The sequence below is a fragment of the Squalius cephalus genome (assembly GCF_949319135.1).
Source record: "Squalius cephalus genome assembly, chromosome: 21".
Classification (NCBI taxonomy): Eukaryota; Metazoa; Chordata; class Actinopteri; order Cypriniformes; family Leuciscidae; genus Squalius; species Squalius cephalus.
Genome location: NC_137142.1, coordinates 5,978,703 through 6,004,076, shown reverse-complemented (window position 1 = coordinate 6,004,076; position 25,374 = coordinate 5,978,703). Strand labels below are relative to the sequence as shown.

The 25,374-nt window shown below is 38.0% G+C and overlaps 1 protein-coding gene across 2 annotated transcripts in view; it reads left to right on the top strand.

Annotated features, from left to right (window-relative positions):
* The window catches only part of LOC307149573 (uncharacterized protein), a 38,238-nt gene that overhangs the window by 2,372 nt on the left and 10,492 nt on the right, over window positions 1-25,374 (top strand). The window contains exons 2-13 of one of the 2 annotated variants that reach the window (XM_079855947.1): window positions 9,730-9,831; window positions 9,927-10,063; window positions 10,158-10,200; window positions 10,787-10,912; window positions 11,020-11,118; window positions 14,954-15,175; window positions 17,846-17,983; window positions 18,094-18,183; window positions 18,303-18,425; window positions 20,233-20,460; window positions 24,006-24,143; window positions 24,366-24,470. In XM_079855947.1, coding sequence (XP_079712073.1) covers window positions 9,730-9,831; window positions 9,927-10,063; window positions 10,158-10,200; window positions 10,787-10,912; window positions 11,020-11,118; window positions 14,954-15,175; window positions 17,846-17,983; window positions 18,094-18,183; window positions 18,303-18,425; window positions 20,233-20,460; window positions 24,006-24,143; window positions 24,366-24,470 — 1,551 coding nt within the window. Of the gene's footprint in view, window positions 1-9,729; window positions 9,832-9,926; window positions 10,064-10,157; window positions 10,201-10,786; window positions 10,913-11,019; window positions 11,119-14,953; window positions 15,176-17,845; window positions 17,984-18,093; window positions 18,184-18,302; window positions 18,426-20,229; window positions 20,461-24,005; window positions 24,144-24,365; window positions 24,471-25,374 lie in introns of both variants that reach the window. The other variant, XM_079855946.1, reaches the window with a different exon arrangement.

Genomic DNA, 25,374 nt, shown 5'->3' with positions numbered 1-25,374 from the left:
TTTGAAAGTCAAGGGGATCCGTGACATTCTTCAAAATATCATCTTTTGTGTTCAGAAGAAATAAATTCATACAGGTTTGGGACAACTTGAGGGTGAGTAAATGACAATTTTCATTTTTGCGTGAACTAACCCTTAAACGATTACGTTTTTCATCGATTCCCACAAAGCTACTGAATGACTTTAGAAAGAGTTTTACATAATAGTTATATAGACCAGGGCAGGGGTTTTCAATCTTTTTTTTATGCCACGACCCCCAAATATGATCATCCTCATGCAATGGACTCTCAATCTATAATTTAAAATGCAGCAGCTAGCCTATAATCAAGTATAGAAAAGTCAATATTATAAATACGTTGATTAGCCTACATTACATTGTATTTGTATGTTACTTACAATGTATTATTACAGTGATGAAATGTTTTCTATGTTGACACAAATCTTGGATGTCCATGTCCTAACTGCTGGGATAATCACACAACACGCACGACACGTCCAATTCGCGAACTAATGACTCCTTTGAACCGATTCATTTTAATGAATGGTTAAAACAACTGATCTTTCCAACACTGAACTCAGGAGACGTCTGAATCGGTGTATAACTAATCAGTAACACTTTACAATAAGGTTCTATTTATTACATAAATTATATAAAAAGTACAGTTTGCTTACTCAAGCTTAAGCTTTAAAATAAATAAAACCACTTGTTTTGTTTTTTTAAAAGCATATGACTACATTTTTCCACACAGTGCTATCAAGAATCGGTTAGAGAATCGTTAAAGAATTGGATCAATAATCAGAATCGTCAGTGGCATTATTATTGATAAAATCTTATCAATTCCCATCCCTATGTGAAGACAGTAAAATTATAATCAAACATTAAAGAACATACATGTTTTTTTAATAGATTTTTTTTAAGAGTTAAAAGATTAAAACATTTTGCTAACATTAGCCTAGGTCTTATTGTGTCACTGTCAGTCTTTTTACATCAGTGCAAAACTAGGGTATGCAGATTAATTATTATTATTATACATCATTCATCAGCATGCATTGATTAATCCCATGGCATGTAGTAAAAAAAAAAGTTAGTCTGCACCCCCAAGCGCCCTAATGAAACCCCTTGATATAGACTATTGATGAAGAAAAATTATAGTCAAGTTGGATCAGAGAGTGTAAAAGTATGAAGAAGTAGGATTTTTTTAATTAAAAAGTTTGGAGATGAAGAATGGAACTTTCTGCTAATAATGTCATGTGCTTTTGGGTCCATTATGATTGGTAGAGCTGGATAAGATGAGCTGCCTGCTTTGAACTATCACAGTATGATATTTGAAAAAGAGAGCTTAAATTTGGGATGAAGTTGAGGCCCTGTTTACACCTAGTATTAAGATGCGTTTCGGTCGATCGGATCACAAGTGGACGACACTAAATACAGGTATAAATGTGGTCTGAAACATTTTGAGCTTGTCCACTTTCGACCGGATTGCTTTTGTTGTGTAAACGCTAGGGGTGGAACGGTACACAGAAGTCACGGTTCGGTTCGTACCTCGGTTCACGGTTCGGTACGAGTTTGGTACAATGGAGGAAAAAGCAAAACAAAAATGCAGAAGGCAATTTTTTTTTTTATTGTGCATGTCTCAGGCTGTACCACCAAAGGAAAATAAATCTCTTAAGCCTTGTATTTTTTAAATAGGTTTTATTAATAAAGTAAAGGCATAGAACCTGTTTATTTGTAGTGCATTGACAATTGTTTTATATAATTAGTTTATTCATTAAATTAATAAAAAGACCATGATATGTTTGGTAATTGTACCTGAATGAATTTAAAATTAATTTGCTACATTTCAGATCAATATATTTGTTTTCCTTAAAATTTTAATTAACACTAACTTTATTCTCATCTTAATTATAAATCATTTATTTCTGTATAAAATAATACTTCCATTAAAAACACATTTGATTTTCTTTCAATGTAGAATGAGTAACTTAAAAATAAACAGATTTGTGCTCTGTTTGAGGACAAGAAATGAAAACCAATGCAATATGATGAATGTCTAAAAGATGGCACCAACAGACTGTTTTTGAATGGGGTTGGATAAATATTTTTTGCTTTTTAACAGTGTGTGTGTGTGTGTGTGTGTGAGAGAGAGAGAGATTTTGGTTGGGTGACAGTTGTAGGTTACAGTTTGACGAGTTTACAGTTTGACAAAAGCACAATGTTGTTTTATATTGCGAGTGTACACAATTATAAGTAAACACTTTGCAGTTTGAATGATGTCCTGTATGAACAAAATGACTGAGTATGTTTATGTTTCCACTGTTCGATCGCGCCCGTGCCTCTCCCTTTCACACACACACACACACACATAGGCCTGTCGCGATAGTCGATAAGTCAATTAATCGCACGATAAAAAAAAAATGAGCTCGATAATTTTTACGGCCACGATAATTCCATTTGCATGCTTGTTTGTTTTCCTCGTCTCTCTCTCTCTACCAAAGAGACTGGATGACCACTCTCGCACGGTCCTGAAGGGGGTCGCACACCGGACGCGCAGCGCAGCTCAGCGCCGTGCCGCGCAGCGCCACGTCTTTTAAATTCGAACACATATGAGTGTACACACACCGGCGGCGCCTTTCGGCGTCTGTCCGCGGCGCCCAGCAACGGCTCAGGACCGTGTTCAAAATCCTGCCGCGCCACAGAGCGCCATTTAAATAGTTTTATATTAAATTTACATTTATGTGTCTCAAATCGTAGTTAATGTACATATGGACTTAACCCTGTGCTGCAATATACATTTAGTTTTATATTTATTTACAGAAATCAGAAAATTGCTGATGTTATAGGATTTTCAGGTGACAGTTGTCCTAGACGTGGCGCGGCGCGGCGCTGAGCTGCGCGTCCGGTGTGCGACCCACTTAAGAGTCCATTGTTTTCATTGTTTTTGGTTGTTTTGTTAATTTTTTTGGATATTTAAAATGTTTTCCGTTTTCAATGTTTAATATTCTTTAGAAATAAAAGTTTATAGATCGTTGAAAAGGTGTACCTGCATTATTATGCCATTATAATTATATTAAATGAAAATGGTCTCAGAACGACAATATTATCGTTTATCGCGATAATTTCTTGGACAATTTATCGTCCAGCAAAATTTGTTATCGTGACAGGCCTACACACACACGTTCGATCGCGCCCGCACCTCTCCCTGTCTCTCTCTCTCACACACACACATAGGCCTGTCACGATAACAAATTTTGCTGGACGATAAATTGTCCAAGAAATTATTGCGATAATGATAATATTGTCGTTCGAGACCATTTTCATCGAATATAATGATAATGGCATAATAATGCAGGTACACCTTTTCAAAGATCTATAAACTTTTATTTCTTAAGAATATTAAACATTGAAAACGGAAAACATTTTAAATATCCACAAAAAAAATGAACAAAACAACCAAAAACTATAAAAGCAATGGACTCTCAGTGTCTGTTAACAAAAAAAATCACTTGAATAAATACCAAGAACAAAAAATAAAATGGATGTAAACAAAATTGCACTTCAAAAAATATTAAACATTAGGCTCAGACATAAATAGTGATACATTCTTTGTAAACAATTTAAACAATTTTGTAAACAATTAAAAAAAAAACAAAAAAAACCTCAACAGGCCATATCACACCATTTTGCACTGTCCTCCTGTTACTTTGTCGACTAAACAAACGCCCGAGTGATTGTGTACTGTCGGGAAGACTGAGACGCACTTTATTGCGTGTATATGCTACACACTGAAAATACTTGGTTGGGATTAGGGGCATGCGTATTACACGCCATAAAGTGCGTCTCATATGCACGCAAAAACTATTTTTGGCGTATAAATGGCACGAGAAATAACATTCGTGGTATAGATACGCATTTTCATGAGATCGGGCTCGCTTTCGCGTTTGGCTTTGAAACCAATTCCATCTTTTTCTTTTTTTTCCCCTCCAACTCACAACTAGCGTCTTTTCACTCTCCCGGCAGTCGCCGCAAGCAGTCCCGCCGGCGCTTTCCCATACAAAGACCATGTGACTGACAAGCGTCGCGGCGCCGCCTCCCCACACAAAGACCATGCAACTGACGAGGGTTAAGGAACAGAGAGTGGTCATCCAGTCTATTTGGTAGAGCGAGAGAGAGACGCGGAAAACAAACAAGCATGCAAATGGAATTATCGCGGCCGGAAAAATTATCGAGCTCATTTTTTTTATCGTGCGATTAATTGATTTATTGACTATCGCGACAGGCCTACACACACACACACACATAACATAATCCAGCATTGCAATCTTGACATCGCAGTCTGTTCATTATAGCCACAGAGCTAACAGAAAATGGGCAAAGAGGCAGGGCATGAGTGGAGCTGAGGAGCCTGGCTATCTGACGTGATCGAGTTAGCTCAGGCTGGGGAGGTAATGCTATAACGTTATGCTACTGACAGTACCAAGTCTGCAACTGCACAGGGCCTCGCGCTAAAGTGACAGTTGATGATGTAAAGCCAATTAAAAGTTCCTATTTTTGCCCAGGGCAAACAGTTTTGGATATGTATGACACATGGGCTGCTTTTGTTGGAAAGCTGACAATTTTTTCAAGCGACATTGCCACCTCCACTTTCCGCTACTTCAGACACTTAAGGGAGCTGTCCACGGAGCACAGCATCATCTTCATATGTGAGAATATCTGCTCACAGATATATGTTGATCCGAAGACTGTCAGCAAAGCCAATGCAATCTTCCTGAGACAGCAAAACTTATCTGGTACAGATATCCAGCAGGTGAAGATGCAAGTCCCGTGATCATGCCTTGCGGCTGTTTCCAGCTGTTTCCGTAGCTCTGCAAACTTCGTCACCCACAGTGTTGAAGTCTTCAGCTCAATCAGCTCCATTTCCACGTTCTGTATATCCAGCCAATCCATCAGAGCTAAATCCAGTTCATGTCCATCAAAGCTATTGGGTTTAATCAAGAATGAGAACATGGGCTCATACTTCTGAAATTCCCGAAATCTTGTTGTAAACTCCGACTCAAGCCCGCTGATGTATTTGCATATTTCAACGGTGCTGGTGCGCTGATGCTGTGCTCCGTGGACAGCTCCCTTAAATGTCTGAAGTAGCGGAAAGTGGAGGTGGCAATGTCGCTTGAAAAAATTGTCAGCTTTCCAACTAAAGCAGCCCATGTGTCATACATGTCCAAAACTGTTTGCCCTGCACCTTGCAGGTGGAGATTTAGCTCGTTGAGGTGTCCCGTAATGTCCGTGAGAAACATAAGTTTCACAACCAGTGAACTACACTAACCTTTTCCACTGGTGGCACTTGCGCTACGAACTTTTTCAGTTACTGGCGCAAAACATGATTTGGTCACACAAATTATTTATAGTAAAATGTACTTTTTATTTTACTTGCCATCTTTTAAACCACATGCCTTCTTGTTTTCTTTAACATTGGTTGGGATAGATTTACTGCAATAGAAAATACAGTACACAACTGTCTCTACACTTCGCGTGCTTCATACTGTCATTGTGAAGCTTCAATGATTCGTGTTTGAATTGTTTTGACGCAGTTACAAATTTGGACAGTCCTGCAATTGAAGGCCCACAGAATTTACAGTACACACAGTGCATTGCTCCATCTTGGTACCTTAACCACTGGTATTCTTCGAGCCACTGGTGTCAAAATTCATATGTCCGTATAGGGGTGTAACGGTTCACAAAATTCATGGTTCGGTTAGATACGATACACTTGTGTCACGGTTCGGTACGTTTTTGATACAGCAAAAAGAAAGAAATGCCAGAGAAATTTCCGCCTTGAAAAAGTCTTGGCCTTTTTCAGCCAGGAAGGCCTTTATAGCATCAAAGCACCTTACAAACCGCTCCAAAACTTTCCCGCAGCTTAGCCACCTGACTGCTGTGTGGAGAGGGATATCTTTGTATGCGCAGTTAATTTCCTCGAGCAGAGATGTGAACTGTCGATAACTGAGATGTGAACTGTTAGAGCAGATCGCTTAACTATGAAGTTAACAACTTTCACCACTGTAGCCATGACCTCATTAAGATCTGAATTTGACATTTTTGCACAAAGATTTTCTTGGTGTATTATGCAGTGAAGTTTCATGATGGGGTGACCAACTTGATCCTCGATTAATGTGACTGCTCCCCGCTGTTTCCCGACCATGGCGGGGGCACCATCTGTTGTCACTGCAAAAATCTTGCTAATGTCAATCCCTCGCTCCTCAAAATGATCCAGAAAAACTCTGGCTATGTCCTCACCTTTTGTTGTTTCAGGCATTGGCTTTAAGCAACATAGTTCCTCTCTTACAGTCACATCACCGTATCTTGCCACGACTGCCAAACGTGGTATGTCATTTACATCCACACTCTCATCAAGTGCAATGCTAAATACCATGGCTTCTTTCAAACCGCCTGTCTGCTGCGCTCTTACGTTTTCTGCCATTTCTTCGGTTCGTCGTTCAACACTTCTGGCAGATATGGGAATGCCTTTTATTCTTGATTTTATTGTCTCTTTGTTTGGTAAGCCATAAAACAAAACATCTGAGCTACAGATGAAAGCCTCCTTTATATATTCGCCATCAGTGAATGGCTTTCCCCGTTTTGCAATGCAATTAGCAATGTGATAGCTTGCTTCGGTAGCATGAGCTTTGGCCGTGGCGAAGACTTAAAGTGTGTTAGCTTGCTTCCCATACCTGGACACGGCACGTTTGATCGATTCAACCTTGTCTGCCACATCCTTGAATGTTTTCTCTTGCTTGGTCTCAAAGTGGCGTTTAACACGCGATGTTCGGCAAACAACATTTTCAAGACATAATGTGCACACAGCACGGTCCTTCTGAAACACAAAACCCCACTCGTCTGTCCATGAGGGCTGGAATGCCCGAACATTAACTTTAATTTTCTTAGCTAGCGGGCCTGCCATTGCCGACATACCGCTATCAAGCCCGCTCTGCCAGCAGCGTTACTATAGTAACGCGTCAGCCTACTAGCCAATCAGAGCAGAGGCAGAGTAGGGTGGGACTCATAGATATACACAGGTTGCGCAACTGTGAACGTTGTCATTTGGCATGCGGATGAGAGAGTGCTTCAGCGTTTCAACCATGATTTCAACCCATTAATAACTCTTGAACACATATTGCCATCGTGCCATTGGTTAAGGTACCACGTGCCCAAGGTTGCTGACGCTTGGGTTAAACCATAGATATATTGCCTATGAAGTTCAAGTAAATGCGCTAGAAAATCCACGCTCATTCAAGGATGTGCATTTATTGCATGACGGAGAAAGCGCCGACACCTGCAGGATTTCATCTGACGGTACATAAGCATATTATAATCTATCTGTTCCGTGAGAGCAGAACGAATGAGCCTTTATTGACGTTTTTAAATCTGAAAACTCCAAAAAGCAACGAAATTGTCAGACATCCATTAGTGCATGTTCACAGAGGAAAACAACTGAAATACAGCGCTGGTTGTTCTCTCGAATGATACTCAACGACAACGACGGAATCCTAAGACGTGGGCGAAGTAATGGGTGTATTAAATTGTATGAAATAATCCCGAAAAAAAGCACAAAACTCTGCAGAGATGGCAAGTTCAGCAGCTAACATTTGCTGAGGTGAAGTGACGGCAAACGGCTAGCATTGACATCAGCGGCAATCCACCTGTCACTCAAGTGGCCACACCCTTAATTATGCAGAACTTTAAATATTAATCAACTAAACGGATGAGTTATAAAAAAATTCACCCCCCTCACAGTTGTTATGAAGGGCAAATTTAGCTGTATAGACCAAAGCCACATAGAGATCCAGGCTGTAAACATGTTTTTTTCTGCTGTAAAGTTGGTAATTTTAACATGGGGGAGATGCAGATTTGACTCACTTGTGCAGCCAGCCTCAAGCGGCCAGTCAATGAGTTGCAGTTTAACTCACTTCCGTGTTGGTTTCAAGAGAGAGACGGGGAGGTTGCCGCTTGGTCTAAACTTTATGGGAAGCGCGATAGCCAGACGGGATTTAAACTTTTGCCCTGTCCAAATATCCAAGTTTGTGGTCTTTGCACTTGACCACTTGTCTTCTTAGGCTGGCCCAGACACTTGAAGAAAAAAAAAATGCAAGTGTTTTTTTTCCCAATACTTTGCATTTTAAAATAAACTTCTAAATGTCTGTTCAGTAGTCGCTATGTAACATTTAAAATTGTGATGCTTCTTATTAAGTGATAGAAAGCAGTTGCAAATGTTGTACAAAATACACACACCCTTCTCATATTTGCACCAATAAAATGTGCAACACTTTGTTTTACTACCAAATTATATGTAATATCTAATTATGATTAAATTTACAGTGAAATGTTTTCTTCGCGATTTTGGGGCACGCGAGTTCCCGAACATAATGCATGATGGGATACGCTTAGCCGAAGCGGTATTCGAGAGAGTGTGGGTTTAGTGTGCATTAAGGGCACTGCACTTCGTACATGAATTTGTTCTTAACATTGTTCTGATGTTAGTGAATTTGGAGTAGTCTAAATGAGCGGCCGTGTGCATGAGGTTAGTCATTTGCATAAAACACACCCAAACCATCTCCACATAAGGGCTTTCTGCACTGCTGCTGCTGTTTGCAGACCAGTTCTCACAATAAACTCCTTTTATACAGACCTCTACCTATCCAGCTGTACACATGCGTATATCTGCGTTATTCAGAGAAACCTCGCAGCTGAAGCTATAGCGCAGCTTTAACTTTATATGATGGAAATGGAATGTATTTAATTGTATTATGATATAATCTTATATATGGATTATATAATACAATTAATGCAACATACTTCAATTCAATATAATTATAGTCGTGTTAGGATGAAAGATAACAACGCCATTAGAAGGCCGTGGCGTACAGAGTAGGCTAAGTGCTTTTTGTGTACGTGTGGTTTCAGTTGTTCCTATATTTCTTCGTACATTTAGAATACATTTTATCACAAAATTTTTGATGAATCGTGATTTGTTCTTAAAATCGACTGTACGCACATTTCATGCTCAAATGTGTGCGTATGCATGCTTGGTGAATGAGACCGAATGTTCTCTCACAATTCCTGATTTCTAACACACACTCACAGTGTTCGGCTGGTCTTAGATATTGTTCATATGCAAATTGCGTGAGCTTATTTCATCCAGTAGATTAAAGATCTGAAAAGGCCCATAGACCCTGCCCTCGAAGAAATCAGGACAGAAGTGTTTGAAAGTGGACAAAAGAGTCGGATTAAAACACCAGATGTAAATGGGAATGTCTCCCTCGTCTACTTGTGATCAGATCGACCAAAACGCATCTTAAACACCAGGTGTAAACAGGGCCTGAAGTTGCAATAGTCTTTTCTTCCCTATTGTGTGACGTATATCAGAATGAAACAAACAGAAAAAACATAGGGCGGGACTTTATTTTGTCCATCAGGATTTGATTGGATTATTGGTGGTTGTTTGCTATCGCTGTGATGTCAAATGATTGACAGGTTGCCCCGGCCCGTGCCAGTATGCAAGTGGGAAGGGAAGTTATTTTGATTAAAGCTTATGCAGGACACATTAATTTTTAAGATATAATGCTGGCCATGGATTAATCATTTTTAATAAATACGGCAATATTTCATTAAAAACAGTTGTCAATTTTATTTTAATGTAAAATGAAGCAAATATTATTATTTTTTTTCATGTAATTAAGGGCAATCATGCATTTGGAGAGAGAGGAGGGTTTGCTGGACCTCCACTAGATTTCCGAGGCCCAGGTCCAGTTCAGCCACAACCTGAGGCGTTCAATGCCACTGTAAGTTCACAATTGTATTTAATTCAGTACTAAATGTTTGCTCTTCTATAAGCTTGTAGATCTGCAGCGCAATGTCTGATGTGCTTTTAATTTAGAGCATACCTCTCCCTGGAAATGCCTGTCCACCCCAACCTCCGAAGAAAAAAGATCAGCCGGCACCAAAAGACACAAAGACAGAACCTTCCAAATCGATGGCATCAAAGATATCAGCATTCAAGAATATCTCTGCAAAGTAATTTATAGCCATGCTTTTTTTTTGCTGGAAAATCAATAGTGGTTCTGAGAAAGGAGAGGTTGTTGAAGTAAACTCTGTGTTTTCATTTCAGCACTCCTCGTGGACGCTCATTGGGAATCATTTCATTTATTGGTGTAAGTATTAAAAATATTGTAAATTATATTAGTAGATTATTAATAATGAATAATGTGTTGAACATGTCAGTGTGTGCTAAACAAATGTGATGCTAAACCGTGACGTAATAAAAGATTTCTCTGTTCATCATCAGTTTTTGACCTAACCAACTATGACAGACATATGCAACATAAAACACTTTTTGTATTATAGTAGAGTGGTTTAATTTTAGTTAGAATATCATTGTGCATGATGTTAATAGCCATAATGGAAGCAATGCATAATTTACCTATAAGTTAAGGGAAACAAGAACATTCAAACTATTAACTCTGTAACTAAAAAAGTGTATTCCATGACAAAGATTGTATCTGATTGGTAAATTGCTTGTCGCTGGAATCTTTGCTGACCAATCAAAAGCCAGGACTGGAATTAACTATTTTAGAAATTTTTTTTCAATCCAATATTTTCCGAGTTAACATTTAAAACCATATTACCATTTGTGCTACATTTTTATTTAAATGAGTGATTTTTTTTTCTTTGCTTGAAAATCTGAATGCTTTCTGAGTATCAAACATTTTGATAACACTGTTTTTGATTTCTCCTCAGAATAATTGTGGTTTCATTGAACGGGAGGATTTGAAGAAATTTTCTTTTGTATTTGATGCCTTTTTTGGAAACCGAGCTAACTTGGTGCCTGGGGTTAAAGTGCATTTCACAGTAGTGAAAAATCTGGTATGTGTTTATATATGTGCTAAAATCCCAGAATTCTTTTAAATCATTTTTACGTATTGAAGATGGTTTTGTACTAATTGTTGTGCTTTAACTTCTTGTTATGTCAGGGAAAAGAATGTGCTGTTGACGTGAAAGTGGCACCAGGAGGAACAGATGACATTGACAGTACGGTGTATGAAGGCGTAGTTCTCACAGTCCTTCCTGATGTGAGTAAAAGTCAAATTAGTACGTTTTTGAGTGGAAGGAAAAACATGCTGTTTTCGCGCATGTATCTTTAAATGCAAATGAGCTGCTGCTCCCCACACCCCCGTATCCAGAAGAGGGCGGAGCCTTTACAGCTCGTGCCTCAGATACTCTGACAAAGACTAACAAAACATCTGTATGGTTTTGATTATCATTTCTATCGCGGAGACGCTCACGTGACATTGCAGTTCTTCATCATCATGAAAGTTTATTATCTGCATGTGTTTTAAAGCCACATCAGTCTAAACTTCTGATATATGGTTTTCTGAGCACGCACATCCGAAGCATCCGCACAGAAAGCTGGATGTCAGACGGAGCGTCCCTTGAATATTAAACCAAGTTCTCTTTCACATGTTATTGTGCTTAAACTGTCAAAAACACGCAAAGTTCACATAAACAGTTGGTTATATCTGTGAACTTAAACAGCAAATGAAGAAATCGCATGTGTACATTAGATCTGTGAATTAAAGTGACAGCGTACTGCAACCTACTGCTATACATGCTGTTAATTAAGAATCAAACAACTAAAGAAAAACAGAAAATCACTCACTGCTCTTGATTTAATAACTTTAGTTGCTGGTAACACTTTACAATAAGGTTCATTAGTTAACTACCTTAGTTAACATGAACTAAGAATGAACAATTCTTCAGCATTTATTAACCTTTGTTAATATTAATTTCAACATTTACTTATACATTATTAAAATCAAAGTTTGGATTTATTAACATTAATCCAGTGTGAACTAACATGCACAAACAATGAACAGCTGTATTTTTATTAACTAATGTTAACAAAGATTAATAAATACTGTAGCAAATGTATTTCTCATTGTTAGTTCATATTAGTTAAAGGTGCCATAGAATGCATTAAATTGTTCTCTGATATCTACATAGAAGGTATGTGGCTTTGGTAAGGGCAAAAATTCTCTAGATACGGTTTTACATGTCCATTTAAAACCCTAGGATTTGTCCGTAGAATGAAATGGGCTGTTATTACCTTATATGGAAGGGTAATGAATAATAATGTTGAGCTCTGCTCGGCTGTTTCACAGATTTGTACGCAGGAGCTGTGATGTACTCTGAAATACAAACGTGCAAAATAATCATACTTCAGTTCTCAAACAAAAAAACATTTAACAAATTGACTAGATGCATTGTCAAATGACAATAGTTTCAACTTAAGTGGTGGAGAAGGTCACGTTAGCTAGAAGGAGCGAGTGAGCTATTTGTAAGCAACCAAACTAACTAGTTAGCTCCTGAGTTTGTGTTGTTGATGAAATATAGGCTATATTATAATACTATCTGACAAAAGGGATTGACATAGATGTATCCATAGTTGTTTTTTGTAGATTTATTTGACAAGACAGGCCGGAAATAATATTAACCTCCGTGTAAATTGGTCATCACACTATTGTTATATATATGCTCTGCTTTAAACTGAAGCCTGATCCCGGCCTGTAGTACCCGAGATCGTTTGACCTGACCTGAAGCCGAAATCCGTTGCTGTTGAGATGTACCTGTAGGCTATTCTTGCTGCCATAAGCCAACACAGCTTTGTAAGACCTACACTGCACATTCCTGCTGAGCTATTTATTGGTTGAAACTACAAGATCATATCGTACAAGGTTTAAAACATTTAAATACACACATCGAGTGGTGTAGGATTCAGACAGATGTACAATTTAGTTGCACCCTTCCCCCTGCTTAATATTCAACAAGTTAATGATTAATTGATTGTTCATTTTAACAGCCATCGATTATGGGAATTTGTAAATTGACATCGCTAGTACAGGTAGATCTGTCAAATTAAAGTTTTTTTTCTGATGCTCTCTAGAGTGAGTATGTCCCTCTTAACGTTCAGTTAAGGTAGGAAAGAACAACTACTTGTCAAGCTATTTGACATGGGGTTTTAATCTCACTATTCAATATTAATCCACTTGTGTACAGAGAATAGAAATATGAGAGCTTTTCAGGGGGGGGGGGAGAGAGAGTGCTGAGCGTTGAGGGAGTTCTGCAGGTGTGTGTGTGTGTGTGTGTGTGTGTGTGTGTGTGTGTGTGTGTGTGTGTGTGTGTGTGTGTGTGTGTGAATAGAAATATGATAGTTTTTCAGGGGAGGAAGTGATAGAGTGCTGAGCGTTGAGGGAGATCTGCAGGTGTGTGTGTGTGTGTGTGTGTGTGTGTGTCGGCCTTGAGTGATAAGCAGAAACAGTGAGTGGGAACACTGAGCTGCCTCCACACACTATCACAACAACTTCAGGGACAAAATGACTTTTGCAAATACATTCATCAATGCACATATTCAAGTATTCCTCATATCAACTCTCATCACCTCATATACAATCTTTTTTAATCATGTATTAACATAATTATGTATTAAACATAAATGAACGTGTTTTTGTTTTCCGCTTGTGCGTGGGTGGGTGACTGCTGCTGTCCTTGGTGAGTTGGATAAGAAAAGGATTGAGAATGTCTGAAGGTCTCAATTCTTGAACATGCACTGGAGGTCCATCAAGGCCAGATAGTCGCGTGCACACTAGGGTTGTTATAGTTTTAGAAATGTCACTAGTTTAAATGTAATTTTATTTATCATATACATCTGTCCATGACGACATACACTATACTTAAAGGTCCCATATTGTACACCTTTCTGGAGTTTTATTTTAGGTTTTGATGTCCTTAAGAATACATATTTGCAGTATAAGTACCAAAAACCATCTCAATATATTTTTACAGCTCCTTTCTCAGGACCTCTTCCAAGAACAGATCAATTTTTAAGACTTTTGTTCATCTTCGAAACACAAATGAGGATATCTTCATATATAGTTTGTCCCTCCATTGAAAGTCTATTCACCCAAAACGCCAAACGAGATTGGAAGATAAATCCATATCAATTGAGCAGTCCATATCAATTTGTCTGAAGAGACAGATTTAATTTAGGCTTTTATTCACTTTCAGTGGAGTGACAGAAATCTCTCAGATTTCATTAAAAATATCTTCTTTTGGGTTTCGTAGATCAACACAAGTCTCAATAGGCTTTAAATGACATGGGTGAGTAATTGATGACAGAAATTTAATTTTTGAGTGAACAAACCCTTTAAATAGCATAACAATTAAATTACAGAAACACATTTGTGATTCCGAGGCATGGTCTTTAAGCTTCAGATAGTCAGCTCTGGAAAACTAGTCACTAATCATTATTATTTTGATATCATCAATTTCATGTTTACCTGCACCTAAACATCACAAACTGGTGGGTGGCTTCACTTGCGAATCTGATCACCCCTATCTTTCTAATGGGGCAGATGTACAGTAGTCAGAAGTCAGGCTTGGGAGATCTCTTTCTCTATTTTTGTATGTAATGTAGCACATTGAGTCTGTGGTGGAGATTATCTTTTAATGCAGTGGTTCTCAAACGTTTTTGGACACGTCCCCCTTTAAACCTTTCAAAAAATCTGGTGCCCCCCAAGCCCCACCCCATCTGTGAGTGACTACCAAATCATTTCACATAAAATTGTAAAAACTGAAAGACTTTTTTTTAAACAAAAAATGAAAATATTTCAGTGATGCTTTGGATGAACAGGATAATCAGTGGCTGCATTGAGCTTTTTTGACAGCATCCAACCACTATTCATGCATTCAAACCCTGTTTTAATGTGTTTTCTGTTCTTCTGCAGTACCTGTGCACCCACCTCACACTTTGAGAACCACTACTTTAATGTGTCTTGGTAACAATATCCTGTTGTATAGAGTTGTACTAAGTGAAGCATTAAAAATCTCTTTGTTTATGTATTTAATCAGGGCAATGTCAAGGAGGCTAATCCTGGCCGCATCAGGACCATTATCTCTACGGATCCCATTAAACTGCCCTTCGGCAAAGCGGACACCGATATAACTCTGCTACTCTATGATCGTGTGGAGTTCCAGTTGCTGACAAATGTTATTACCAATGAACAAAGAGCCACAAACATCAAACCAAAAACACCAGACACTTTTCAGCTCACCAAAGAAATCAGGGAGACTGTAAGTATCCCATCATCCACCGACCTTTTTTCTTGGTTTGTCTTTGAAAGTTTAGAACTGTTGAAGTATATGCTCGTCGTACGCTTGTAACTGCTCATTCCTTTTATTTATTTATTTTTTTTATATATATTTTTTATTGAAGGAAGAACAAAGTGATGTATCACATACATAAAGAGTTTAACAATACTCCTTGTTTTTTTACAATTTTTCCCCTTTCCCACAACCCACCCACTGAACAGAGAGAAATAAATAAATAAAATAATATAATAATACAACATATAAACAATATAAAAAATATATATATAAAAAAAAAAAATCCTAAGTTCTTATATTACAAACAGTGAGAAAATAATTGACAACATTGTTAGCCAACTGTGTCGGATTACGTCATCCGATCCAATGTGCACAAGCCTTTTAATAATAATTGGTTTTAGTTTGGGGGGAGAGTTGCATCCTTTTCAAAATAAGAAATCATTGGGGTCCATACTGAATAAAAACGTTTGGTGGATCCTCGAAGAGAATATTTAATTTTCTCCAGTTTCAAAAACAGCATCACATCACTAAGCCAGAGTGAAACTAAGGGTGGTTTACTTGACTTCCAATCAAGTAATATTCTTCTACGAGCCAAAAGACATGCAAAAGCGCATGCGTCCTGACACTTTTTGGACATGACCACATCTTGTTCAGGTACTCCAAAGACAGCCATCTCAAAACTAGGCCTGATATCCTTAACATATGCCTCAGACAAAATTTTAAATATAGCTGTCCAGTAATCCAGCTGTCTGGGACAAGTCCAAAACATATGAGCAAGGTCTGCTTTAGCAGAGCGACAACGTTCACATGTATCAGCCACATTTGCGTATATCTTAGACAGCCTAACCTTGCTGTAATGAAGTCTGTGGAGGACCTTGAACTGGATTAAACCCAAGCGAGTACAGGAGGTTGTTCCATTCACTCTAGATAATGCATTATTCCAGGTTTCCTCTGAAATATCCTCTGCCAAATCTTTTGTCCACTCTGCACGGATTTTATCTAGATTAATATTTTTTATTGACATTAGAATATTATATATATTAGAAATTATACCTTTCAAATGTAAGGGAATGTTTAAAATTGCATCCAATTCTGTACTGGGAGGAATGGATGGATCATTCCTTTTATTTTATTCAGAAAAATCCGTATTGAATTAAATGAGCATTGTATCTGTAAGATTCTTAAAAATGTTCGACTTAACTACTGAACCTGCAGCGCCGGCAGCCCCAGATTATTGTTTACATTCACTGCACGTTCAATCATCACACTCTTACTTTATCTGGACTAACTGTGTATCAGAAAGATATAATACTCCAGCTTCCATATTTGACCACTGTTTATTTGGTTGCAGTGACATTCATTTCTTAATTAATGTCAGGAGTGCAAAATAATCAATCGGTAACATGATATTTTTAATAGAATAAAAACATGCACTCATATTCAGTCACGTCTGCTGCGGTTTCTGTTTATTTGTTTATTTGTTCATGCAGCTGCACTGAACGGCAGCTATTAGGGCTCTTAGTCCAAAGTGCGCATATTTGGAGAAATATTGATTTATTCTCATGTTAACCAAAAATATTTTGTCTCACAGAATATAATTTCTATCAATTTCCCACTGTGTTTTGCAACCTGAAGAGCTGAAAGAGCATTCAAAGCATGCTCTGTCTCTCTTGTTTCGGGTTTTGTGTGAGTTATAACTCAGTGAGCGCTCGTTCGGTCTAGAGTTGTCAATCATATTACGTGACCATAATTCCTGTCCTTCTGAATGATGATGTCCTGTACACTTGTGTGTGATTTTTATGCCATTCGGGGTATTTTTATGTCAATAAAGGATGTTTACATTATGAGTAGATGTAGTGCTTAGCTTCTTCATATTCGTCTTCTCATGGGAACATAGCAGAATAAATGCTGTTCTTTTGAACTTTCTATTCACAAAGAATCCTGGAAAAATTTATAACAGTTTCCAAATTATTAAGCAGTAAAAATAGTTTTAACATGCGTTTATGGTACCCCCCCCCCCCCCCAGTAGTCTGAGAACAGCAGTCTGAGAACGGCCACCCACAAGCTTGACTTACCAAAAATAAAATTATAATTCATAATAAATTGACACCAAATCAGCATATTAGAATGATTTCTGAAGGATCATGTGACACTGAAGACTGGCGTAATGATGCTGAAAATTCAACTTTGCGCCATTTCACCTTATGTATGAATAAATAAATGCATTGGACTTTTTTTTTCTTCAAAAAACATTAAAAAAGCTTATACTATAAAGGAATTTTAAGGCCTATACCATATATTCCAAACCCTTTGTCCAACAGGACAAGTATCATCCTGCACCTTTGTGCTAGACATGAATGATCCTAAATCATGCGGCTTGAGGACGTGTCGTGTGTGTGATTTTACTTTTTTAAATGGGTCAGGCTTAACATTTTAGCCTAGCAGAGAATGGGCAAAATGTGATTTAATGTATTTTTACTTTGAAGGAGAGAACCAAGACATATCTAGAAGTCACAGTATTAAAGAGACTTTGGTGTCAGCCTGGTTAACACCTAGAACACCCTACCCTGGATTTTGCACAGACAAGCACTACTTTTCTTCTGAGAACATAATATATTTATTATTATTTTATCACAGGGTGTGGTCATGAGCAAGAGCGAAGGAACCCTGACCATCATGACAGAGAAACATGATAACCTGACGGCTTCTGCGGCTGACCATTTATCAGATGATGAGTTGAATGTCATGGATGAAGTGGAGCTCACTGTTTTGACTGTGAGTAAAATTATTAGGCTCTTTTATTTTCACCAGTACAACTCTGTATCTTTGGCTTTGTTGTTGACTGATTGTATTCGATGCTTCATAACAAATGCTGTGTGTTGAAGGTGAATGACACCAAGAAGGCCACCAGACTCAAAAAGCTGCCTGAGGGCTCTGTGACCTTTAATCAACAAGCAAAAGGCAATGAAGACAAGGTAGTTTAGACTAACAAAAGGACTTGTTCATTCATAGTTGTCCTGTTGTAGATAACTTTATAAATGTTTTGTGCTCATTAAAACTTCCAGTTTCTTCTAAATCACATCTCTATCTGCAGTGGAAGCCTGTGACCATGGAGGCTGGTTCTAAAGAGTCAGGCTCCTTCGATGTAAGCAGTGAGAGATACGAGGGGACGATTGCCAAAATCGCCCCAAAGAAAAGCCCAACCCAAGAAAATGAGGTAGGCTTTTCACAATCCCACAACCTGAACACAAGAAACTGCAGTAGTATCTTGATATGTTTAAACTTGTTCTGGAGTATGAATTGGATAAGGAATAACTTAAGACTGTAATGTTATTTAATCACATTTTAAACGTTAAATCTCTAAAGATCCATGAATAGGTGATAGATTTGTGTTTCTGTTTGTAATGTAAGGTTGACATTTGTACTGTAGCCCCACATTCACAAATAGATCTAGTTGTTGTTTGAGAACATCTGATTGGAGATTGGAGTAAACTTCTGCTCTACGTCTACATATTGTGGTGGAAATTCACCTGTAAATTAAAATCAGGCCATTCAAAGGTAAAAAAAAAAAAAAAAAACAGTTGCGCTCGCACACACACTTTCCTGACACAGAGCCTTAAAATTCCTTTATTTAACAACATGATTTTAGTGTGACTGTCCAAATGAATCAAATTTAGCGATGACATTACCTTGACTTGATGAGTAGCTAGCTGTCAACATTGTTACCTAGCTGTTGCTGATACCTAAGTACCTGCAGAGTGAAAAGTCACGAAACACAACCGTGGTCGAATAATTTGTCAGAATTAAATAAATGAGAAAGAAGGTATTCTTTAATGAATTAATCTCTTTATAATGTTCGGGTAGTGGCGCTACATGCACACGATCATCGTCTTAAAAGTGCTTGGACAGGAGAGTTAGATATTAGAGATAAGAACAATACATACAATAAATACACTCATTGATGTGTTTATTCTTGATGTGAGTTTTTAATGAATTATAGTTCTATAGTTATTAAAACCATGTATATTTATATAATGTATATTTATTGTATCAATATAACATCAATTAAACTACAAAGCTGTCACAGAGGTATGCATTACAAAATAAATGTACTATGGCTGCTGTCTATTTCTAAAGAGCTTTATGTGGGATAAATGTACAGTATGTGACAAAGTTGTTTGTGTTTAGAGTCGACTCCCCATCATAAGTTTACAAGATTTATTCAAACATACATATTGAAGAACAGGTTTGGTAAAAATACAATTTAGCAAAATGCTCCTCTCTAGAGTTCATTTGTCTAGCTGACTAACGAGTTTATAGACATTTAATGGCTTTTCTGAGGTAAATGAAAGATTACGTGCCATTGTTTACAAGCTATTTTATTGACTTCTCTCCGCTGTTGAAACAATGATTGACCGATTATATGAGACATACGGATCTTTCAACATACCTTCTGTTGTTCATTCATATTTATTTCCTGCTGTAACTAGTAGTAAAGCGCTGGTGCTTCGCTTGGCAGCGATCTGTCGCGCCACATTAAAGAGTGCCAGAATGGTATTTATTGTTTGAAATTGACAGAATTTGAAAGCTGAGACTTTGTTTCATATCAGAAGTAATAAAGCACAAAGCTCATTGCAATTTAGGATGTGTGCTACAAAGCTGTAATCTCTTTACCTAATGCAAAGTTAACAGAATAATCATGCTTATAATAATGTAAAATCAGTGGTATTGATTGAATACACAAAGAAAAATAATATTTACTGTACAATAAGCTGTAGAGTTTTATTTCATTTTTTTTGGCTTCCAGAAATGCATGGAAAAAAAAAACATGCTGTTTGTCACCCTAGTGAGAACATAAGAGGGTTTTTTGGAAAGTCCCCTTGTGCTCTGCAGGTTGCATTGAAAAGATGCATGGATCATAATTATTTATAGAACCAGTGTGGAAGGGTTTTAATGTCATCTTTTAGTTTTTTTTTTTTTATAGCCGTTGTGTTCCAATTATTTCCTTTCTTTTTTTTTAGCAGATGGACAAGCAAGAGCCCACTTTGGGTCTTCTGGTCTCCACAGTGGAGGGCACTGAGAAACGGTTATCTTTTAGATCAGGTGACGTGATCACAAAGGCCACCATGATGATCGGTGACAAGGTCCAGTTCAACATTTCCACCAACAGCTTAACCAAGGAGGAGTGGGCTATCAATGTAGAGATCCTGCCAGAAACTTTCCAGACAGACTCTGAAGAGCAACGAAAGATAGTGAGTGTTTTTCTGTTGTTTTCATGGTGATTTGGCCCGCTCACGTAAGATGTTGAGTCTATACAATATTTAGGTAGTTGTTTTGAAGTAGGCACAAGAGTTCGATTCGCAGCTGCACCATATCTTGGCCTTATATGCATGGTGCATCTAGCTGTCAAAGATGAAAGTAGCACCGTTGCACCATTGGTCATAATAATAGGACATTATAGTTATAGGCAAAGACATGTCAGTGATTGATAGCAAACAAGAGTGTAGGGAATGCACCAAAATTAAGATCATAATAACTTTTTTAACTAAGCTTTGCTTGGAGTAAATATCAGTTCTACGAAAGATACAATTATTTTCCAAGCTATTATAGCAGTGGTTCTCAAACTTTTTGACTTGAAAGCCCCACATTGTCCAACATGACATTCAAAGGCTTCCCAATATTAGGTTATATATTTCTGCTGACCTCCTGTAAGTTTGCTGATGCTCCCTGGTTAAGAACCACTGCATTATAGTAAAGCTGAAAGTACACTTCGGTTTTTATGTGTGCGATAGGGTGTGCATACAGTGTTCCTTCTGTGCACAGCCCGATTTTTTTGAACAGCTTGCACATGTACATTTAATTTTTTTGGTGCTAATTAGTATGTCCACAAGGTGGCAACACTGGCCCGGGCTGTTGCTTCATGAACGAAAAAAAAAAAAAAAACCGTTGAAGATGGAATAACAAAGTACAGAGCCTCGCACATAACATGCGCGACATTGAGAATTCATTCCCATGATTCATTAATTTGTTCACTTGTTATAGTTAAATCGTGGCCTTGTTGAACTAATTTGTTCCCTCGTTTTTGATTTAATTAAAACAAGGGAACAAATTATTACAAGGTAACCACGGTTTAGCAAAGCGATAGCACAAATTATTATATTGTAAGCATGATTTACCTAACGAGGGAAAGAATTAGTAAAATATGCTGACATATTGGTAAGTCGTAGGAGCGAATTCTTAATCCATGTTCACGATATAATTTTTATCCCCCGCTTGTCATTTGCGGGGCTCCGTATAAAAGTACTCAAGGCTGCAACAATAGACGCCCGCCTTAGCGAGTGCTTGGTATGGCTTGGCTATTACGAAGATACCAGTCTCAATGTGAACATGGTTAATAATAATTAGTTATATGTATATAGCGCTGTACTTGCACACAAAGCACTTTTCAGAGAGAGGGAATCTGAGTTATAATACACAGACTGATGAAGCTAATCATAGTTATTAGGACATCGTTGATTATAGAGGTCCATAATAGAATTTGACCTGGGATACACCTCTACCCACCTCAAAAAACACCCTGGGATTATTTTTTTAAAATGATTGTAGAGTCTTTGTTTGCTTTAACATCTCAGGCATATCAGGGTACGTTTACACGACAACGGTATGCTTAAAACGGAGACGTTTTCCGTGGACATCAGTGTGTTTTTACAATGTTTTGATATGAGCAATGTCATGTCACCTTTATTTCTATAGCGCTTTATCCAATACAGATTGTTTCAAAGCAGCTTTACTGTGATAACAGGAAAATCATTCAATGATGCAAACAGTTCATTTCGTCTGTACAGCAGCTCTAAAAGAAAATAGTGTCATTGTTCAGCTGAAGTCAGATCAGTGTTGATTCAGTTCTGCTGTCAAGATCAATTATTAAATTAATTTAATCTACAAAGCAGTTCTGCAGAAATCAGTGATCTCATTGTCCAGCTTATTTCAGTTCTCATCCAATAGAGTCTGTACAGGCAGATCAATAATATTGTTTATTAAGTGTCCCCAACTAAGCTAGCCAGAGGCGACAGTGGGAGAGAACCCAAACTCCATCAGGTCACAGAATGTAAACATGAGCTCTTTTTCAGGAAAAATCAGCTGGCATTTACACTACATCCAATGAAACCTGGATAATTTCTTGTGCACGTTACTCATCTCTCCATGTCATCTGTGAAAGTAATGATTAGTGTTCATTAGGGCTGAACGATGTTCTGTTTTAACATCGACATCGCGATGTGCTAATGAGCGATAGTCACATCGCCGGAACATGCGATGTGAAGGGTAGTAGCACCCATGGTGTATTAAGAGAACGGTAGCACACAGTAAACACAAGTTTGTTGTATGGCTTTTTGCTGGGGTGACTTGCACATTCCGCGTGCTTGCACAGTGATTGGTTCGCTGTGCCGCAGCTCACCGCGCTCACAGCCAACATTCACTGGCATCCTATAGCTAAAAATGGGTGACGAAGAGGATCCGCCGCAAAAAAAAAAAGATTTTCGTACCAAAAAGAAAGTCAAAATCAGCTATTTGGGACTATTTTGTCTACAAAAAGGAGGATGTTGACCAAAAAGAGGTACTTTGCTGGAGTGTTATAAAGTTGTGGATGGTTGTCTTTTTTAAAAAGTATTTTATTTTTCGTGGTCGCATTTATGAGGAAAAAACAATGTTACGTGACAGTTCTCCATTATGGACGCGACCGTTATGAGAGCGACACTAAAAGACTGCTTTAAAACTTTCACAGAGACCTCAAACAGAAAGCACAAAGCCTTTCTTTAAAGCGAATTTCGTTTTGTATTAATTGTATCTTAATTTTAATCAGTGTTTCATTATCAAATTTCCTGGATTTAATAAATAAAAAGTAAATATAGCAGACATAATCACGACATGGAGGCGCCAGCGCCTGAATCCGTGAACCGAAACTCAGCGTATAAGGTAGCCTACTCGCCTCACACACCTAAAAAATATATATAAATATATCTATTATCTACAGAAATCACTACTTTTAAACAGAACCATTCAAAACAAAATAAAACTATGTAATCCATATGAAAAGTGCATTTCTCTCCCACGCGATCACTACTGCGAAGATGAAGATCGTCAACTTCATCTTTACAGAAAACACTTGTTTATTAATAAACAATTCAAATGTCTCATTGTAATATTTTACATATTCATAATCATTACTTTTGCTGGTTCTTTGTGACAGCTTTTAAGTGCCGTTTACATGAACGCGTCACTGCATCAGCACCGAAAACATAGAGACACAGAGAGAGAATACGATTTTTTGACAGAAATATTTTTTTCGAATTCTGACAGAAATATGTTCTAATTTTGGAATAAAATATTAAGTGGCCTTTTTGTCACTTGTAATGAAGCTTACTTAGTGAAATTATTAATATCATGGAATGGTAGGCTAATTATTATTATTAAATTATTAATTATTGACTTTAGCCTGGATTGATGGCACGCAATATCGCAATATATATCGTTGGGAGAAAAATATTGCAATGTAATTTTTTTTCCAATATCGTGCAGCCCTAGTGTTCATATTTTTGGCGAATATTTTGGCCCTTTTTCACCAGAAAACCAAAAATGGCAGGTTTATGGCATTTTTGTTTTTTAATTTTGGTGCATCCCTACATTTTAGCATTTGCAGAAGAACCAGAACCAGTGAGGAACAGGTGCTGTGTTTTGCCAGTGCTAATCTTTAAAATATGATCTTTATTTTTGATTATGCCATGCTTCCATCTAATAGGGGCTTGTTGTCAAGATGGATAATAATTTTGGGTACATCAAGACACAACAGGACCCGCAGCTATTTTTTGACATAAGTGAGGTTATGGAGGACACCAAACTCACTTTGGCTGAGAAGGTTGAATTTACGTTAGTACCGGTAAGTTCTCAGCCGATGAAACATCACGATCTCTGTTGCATTACATTATTACCTTGTTACTACAGTATCAAATTTTGTTCATAACCTTTTGTAACTGCTAAATTTTTTCCTGCCCAGTATTTTGTTACTGTAGTTCTGGTTTTTGCTGGAAAAGTAAAGGATATATTTTGGATACTGATCTGTCAATCCAGCTTTTTGATGTAATTACTATACTATTTGAAGAATGAAGCAGCTGAAGGGGGAAATCACGCTGTTAGAATCAGAAGGCTGAATGAAAGCGTCTTCACATCAGCACCAAAATTAGAGGCCTTTGGAGTAAAAGAGAAGGTGCAGTACATCAGTTTTTTTGTTGTAAGATTTATATACTAGGGCTTGCACGACTACTCGATTTACTAGTCATCCAAAAAATTTGATAGTGGGTCAATACCTAATGAATCCCAATACACTGTGCAGCATCAGTGGATCCTCTTGCTTAGTCTATTAGCCTCTGTGTAACATTTGATTAACTTCAGTGTAGGGCTGGGTACCGAGTTTCGATACTTTTTAGGTACCGATCAAATTGCCTCGATACTATCGAGTATCGAAAAATGACATATTGTTTGGTACCAGATTTCGATACCTAAGGGGTTAACTCGTCAACGTCAGTGCTCAAACAAATACATATGAAATGCACAACGACACACATAAAGTCGCTCACGCACATACATGTGTAGAGTTTGCGTAAAGGCTGATTTATACTTCTGCGTCGGACCTACGCCGGAGCCTCTATGCTGTAGGCAACGCGTTGGTTTTCATTTATACTTCTGCGTCGTTGTCCGCGTTGACGCGCGCAGAGGGAGCATGTGAAACCCGAGGGAGCGGTCCTAGCAGACCAATCACAGCGCTTGCGTCCGCGTAGAGTTGACGCGTTGTTACATTTTTGGAGAGGTGCACGTCAGGGTACGCCGAAGGGTACGCGTGCTACACACCGCCTACGACGTAGCTACGGCGTAAGTTCGACGCAGAAGTATAAATTGGGCTTAACTCTACACACACGAGAAGCACTCATATGAGACGCGCGCGCACGCACGCACGCACGCACAAACTCTCCACGCGCATACGAGACGCGAGCACACACACAAAACTCGCGCACATACTCAATGAGATGCGAGCACACACACATAATACCTTAAATATGTGGAAAAGTCGATCAAAAGTGTGGGTACATTTCTCCAGGCTCGATGCCAACAGC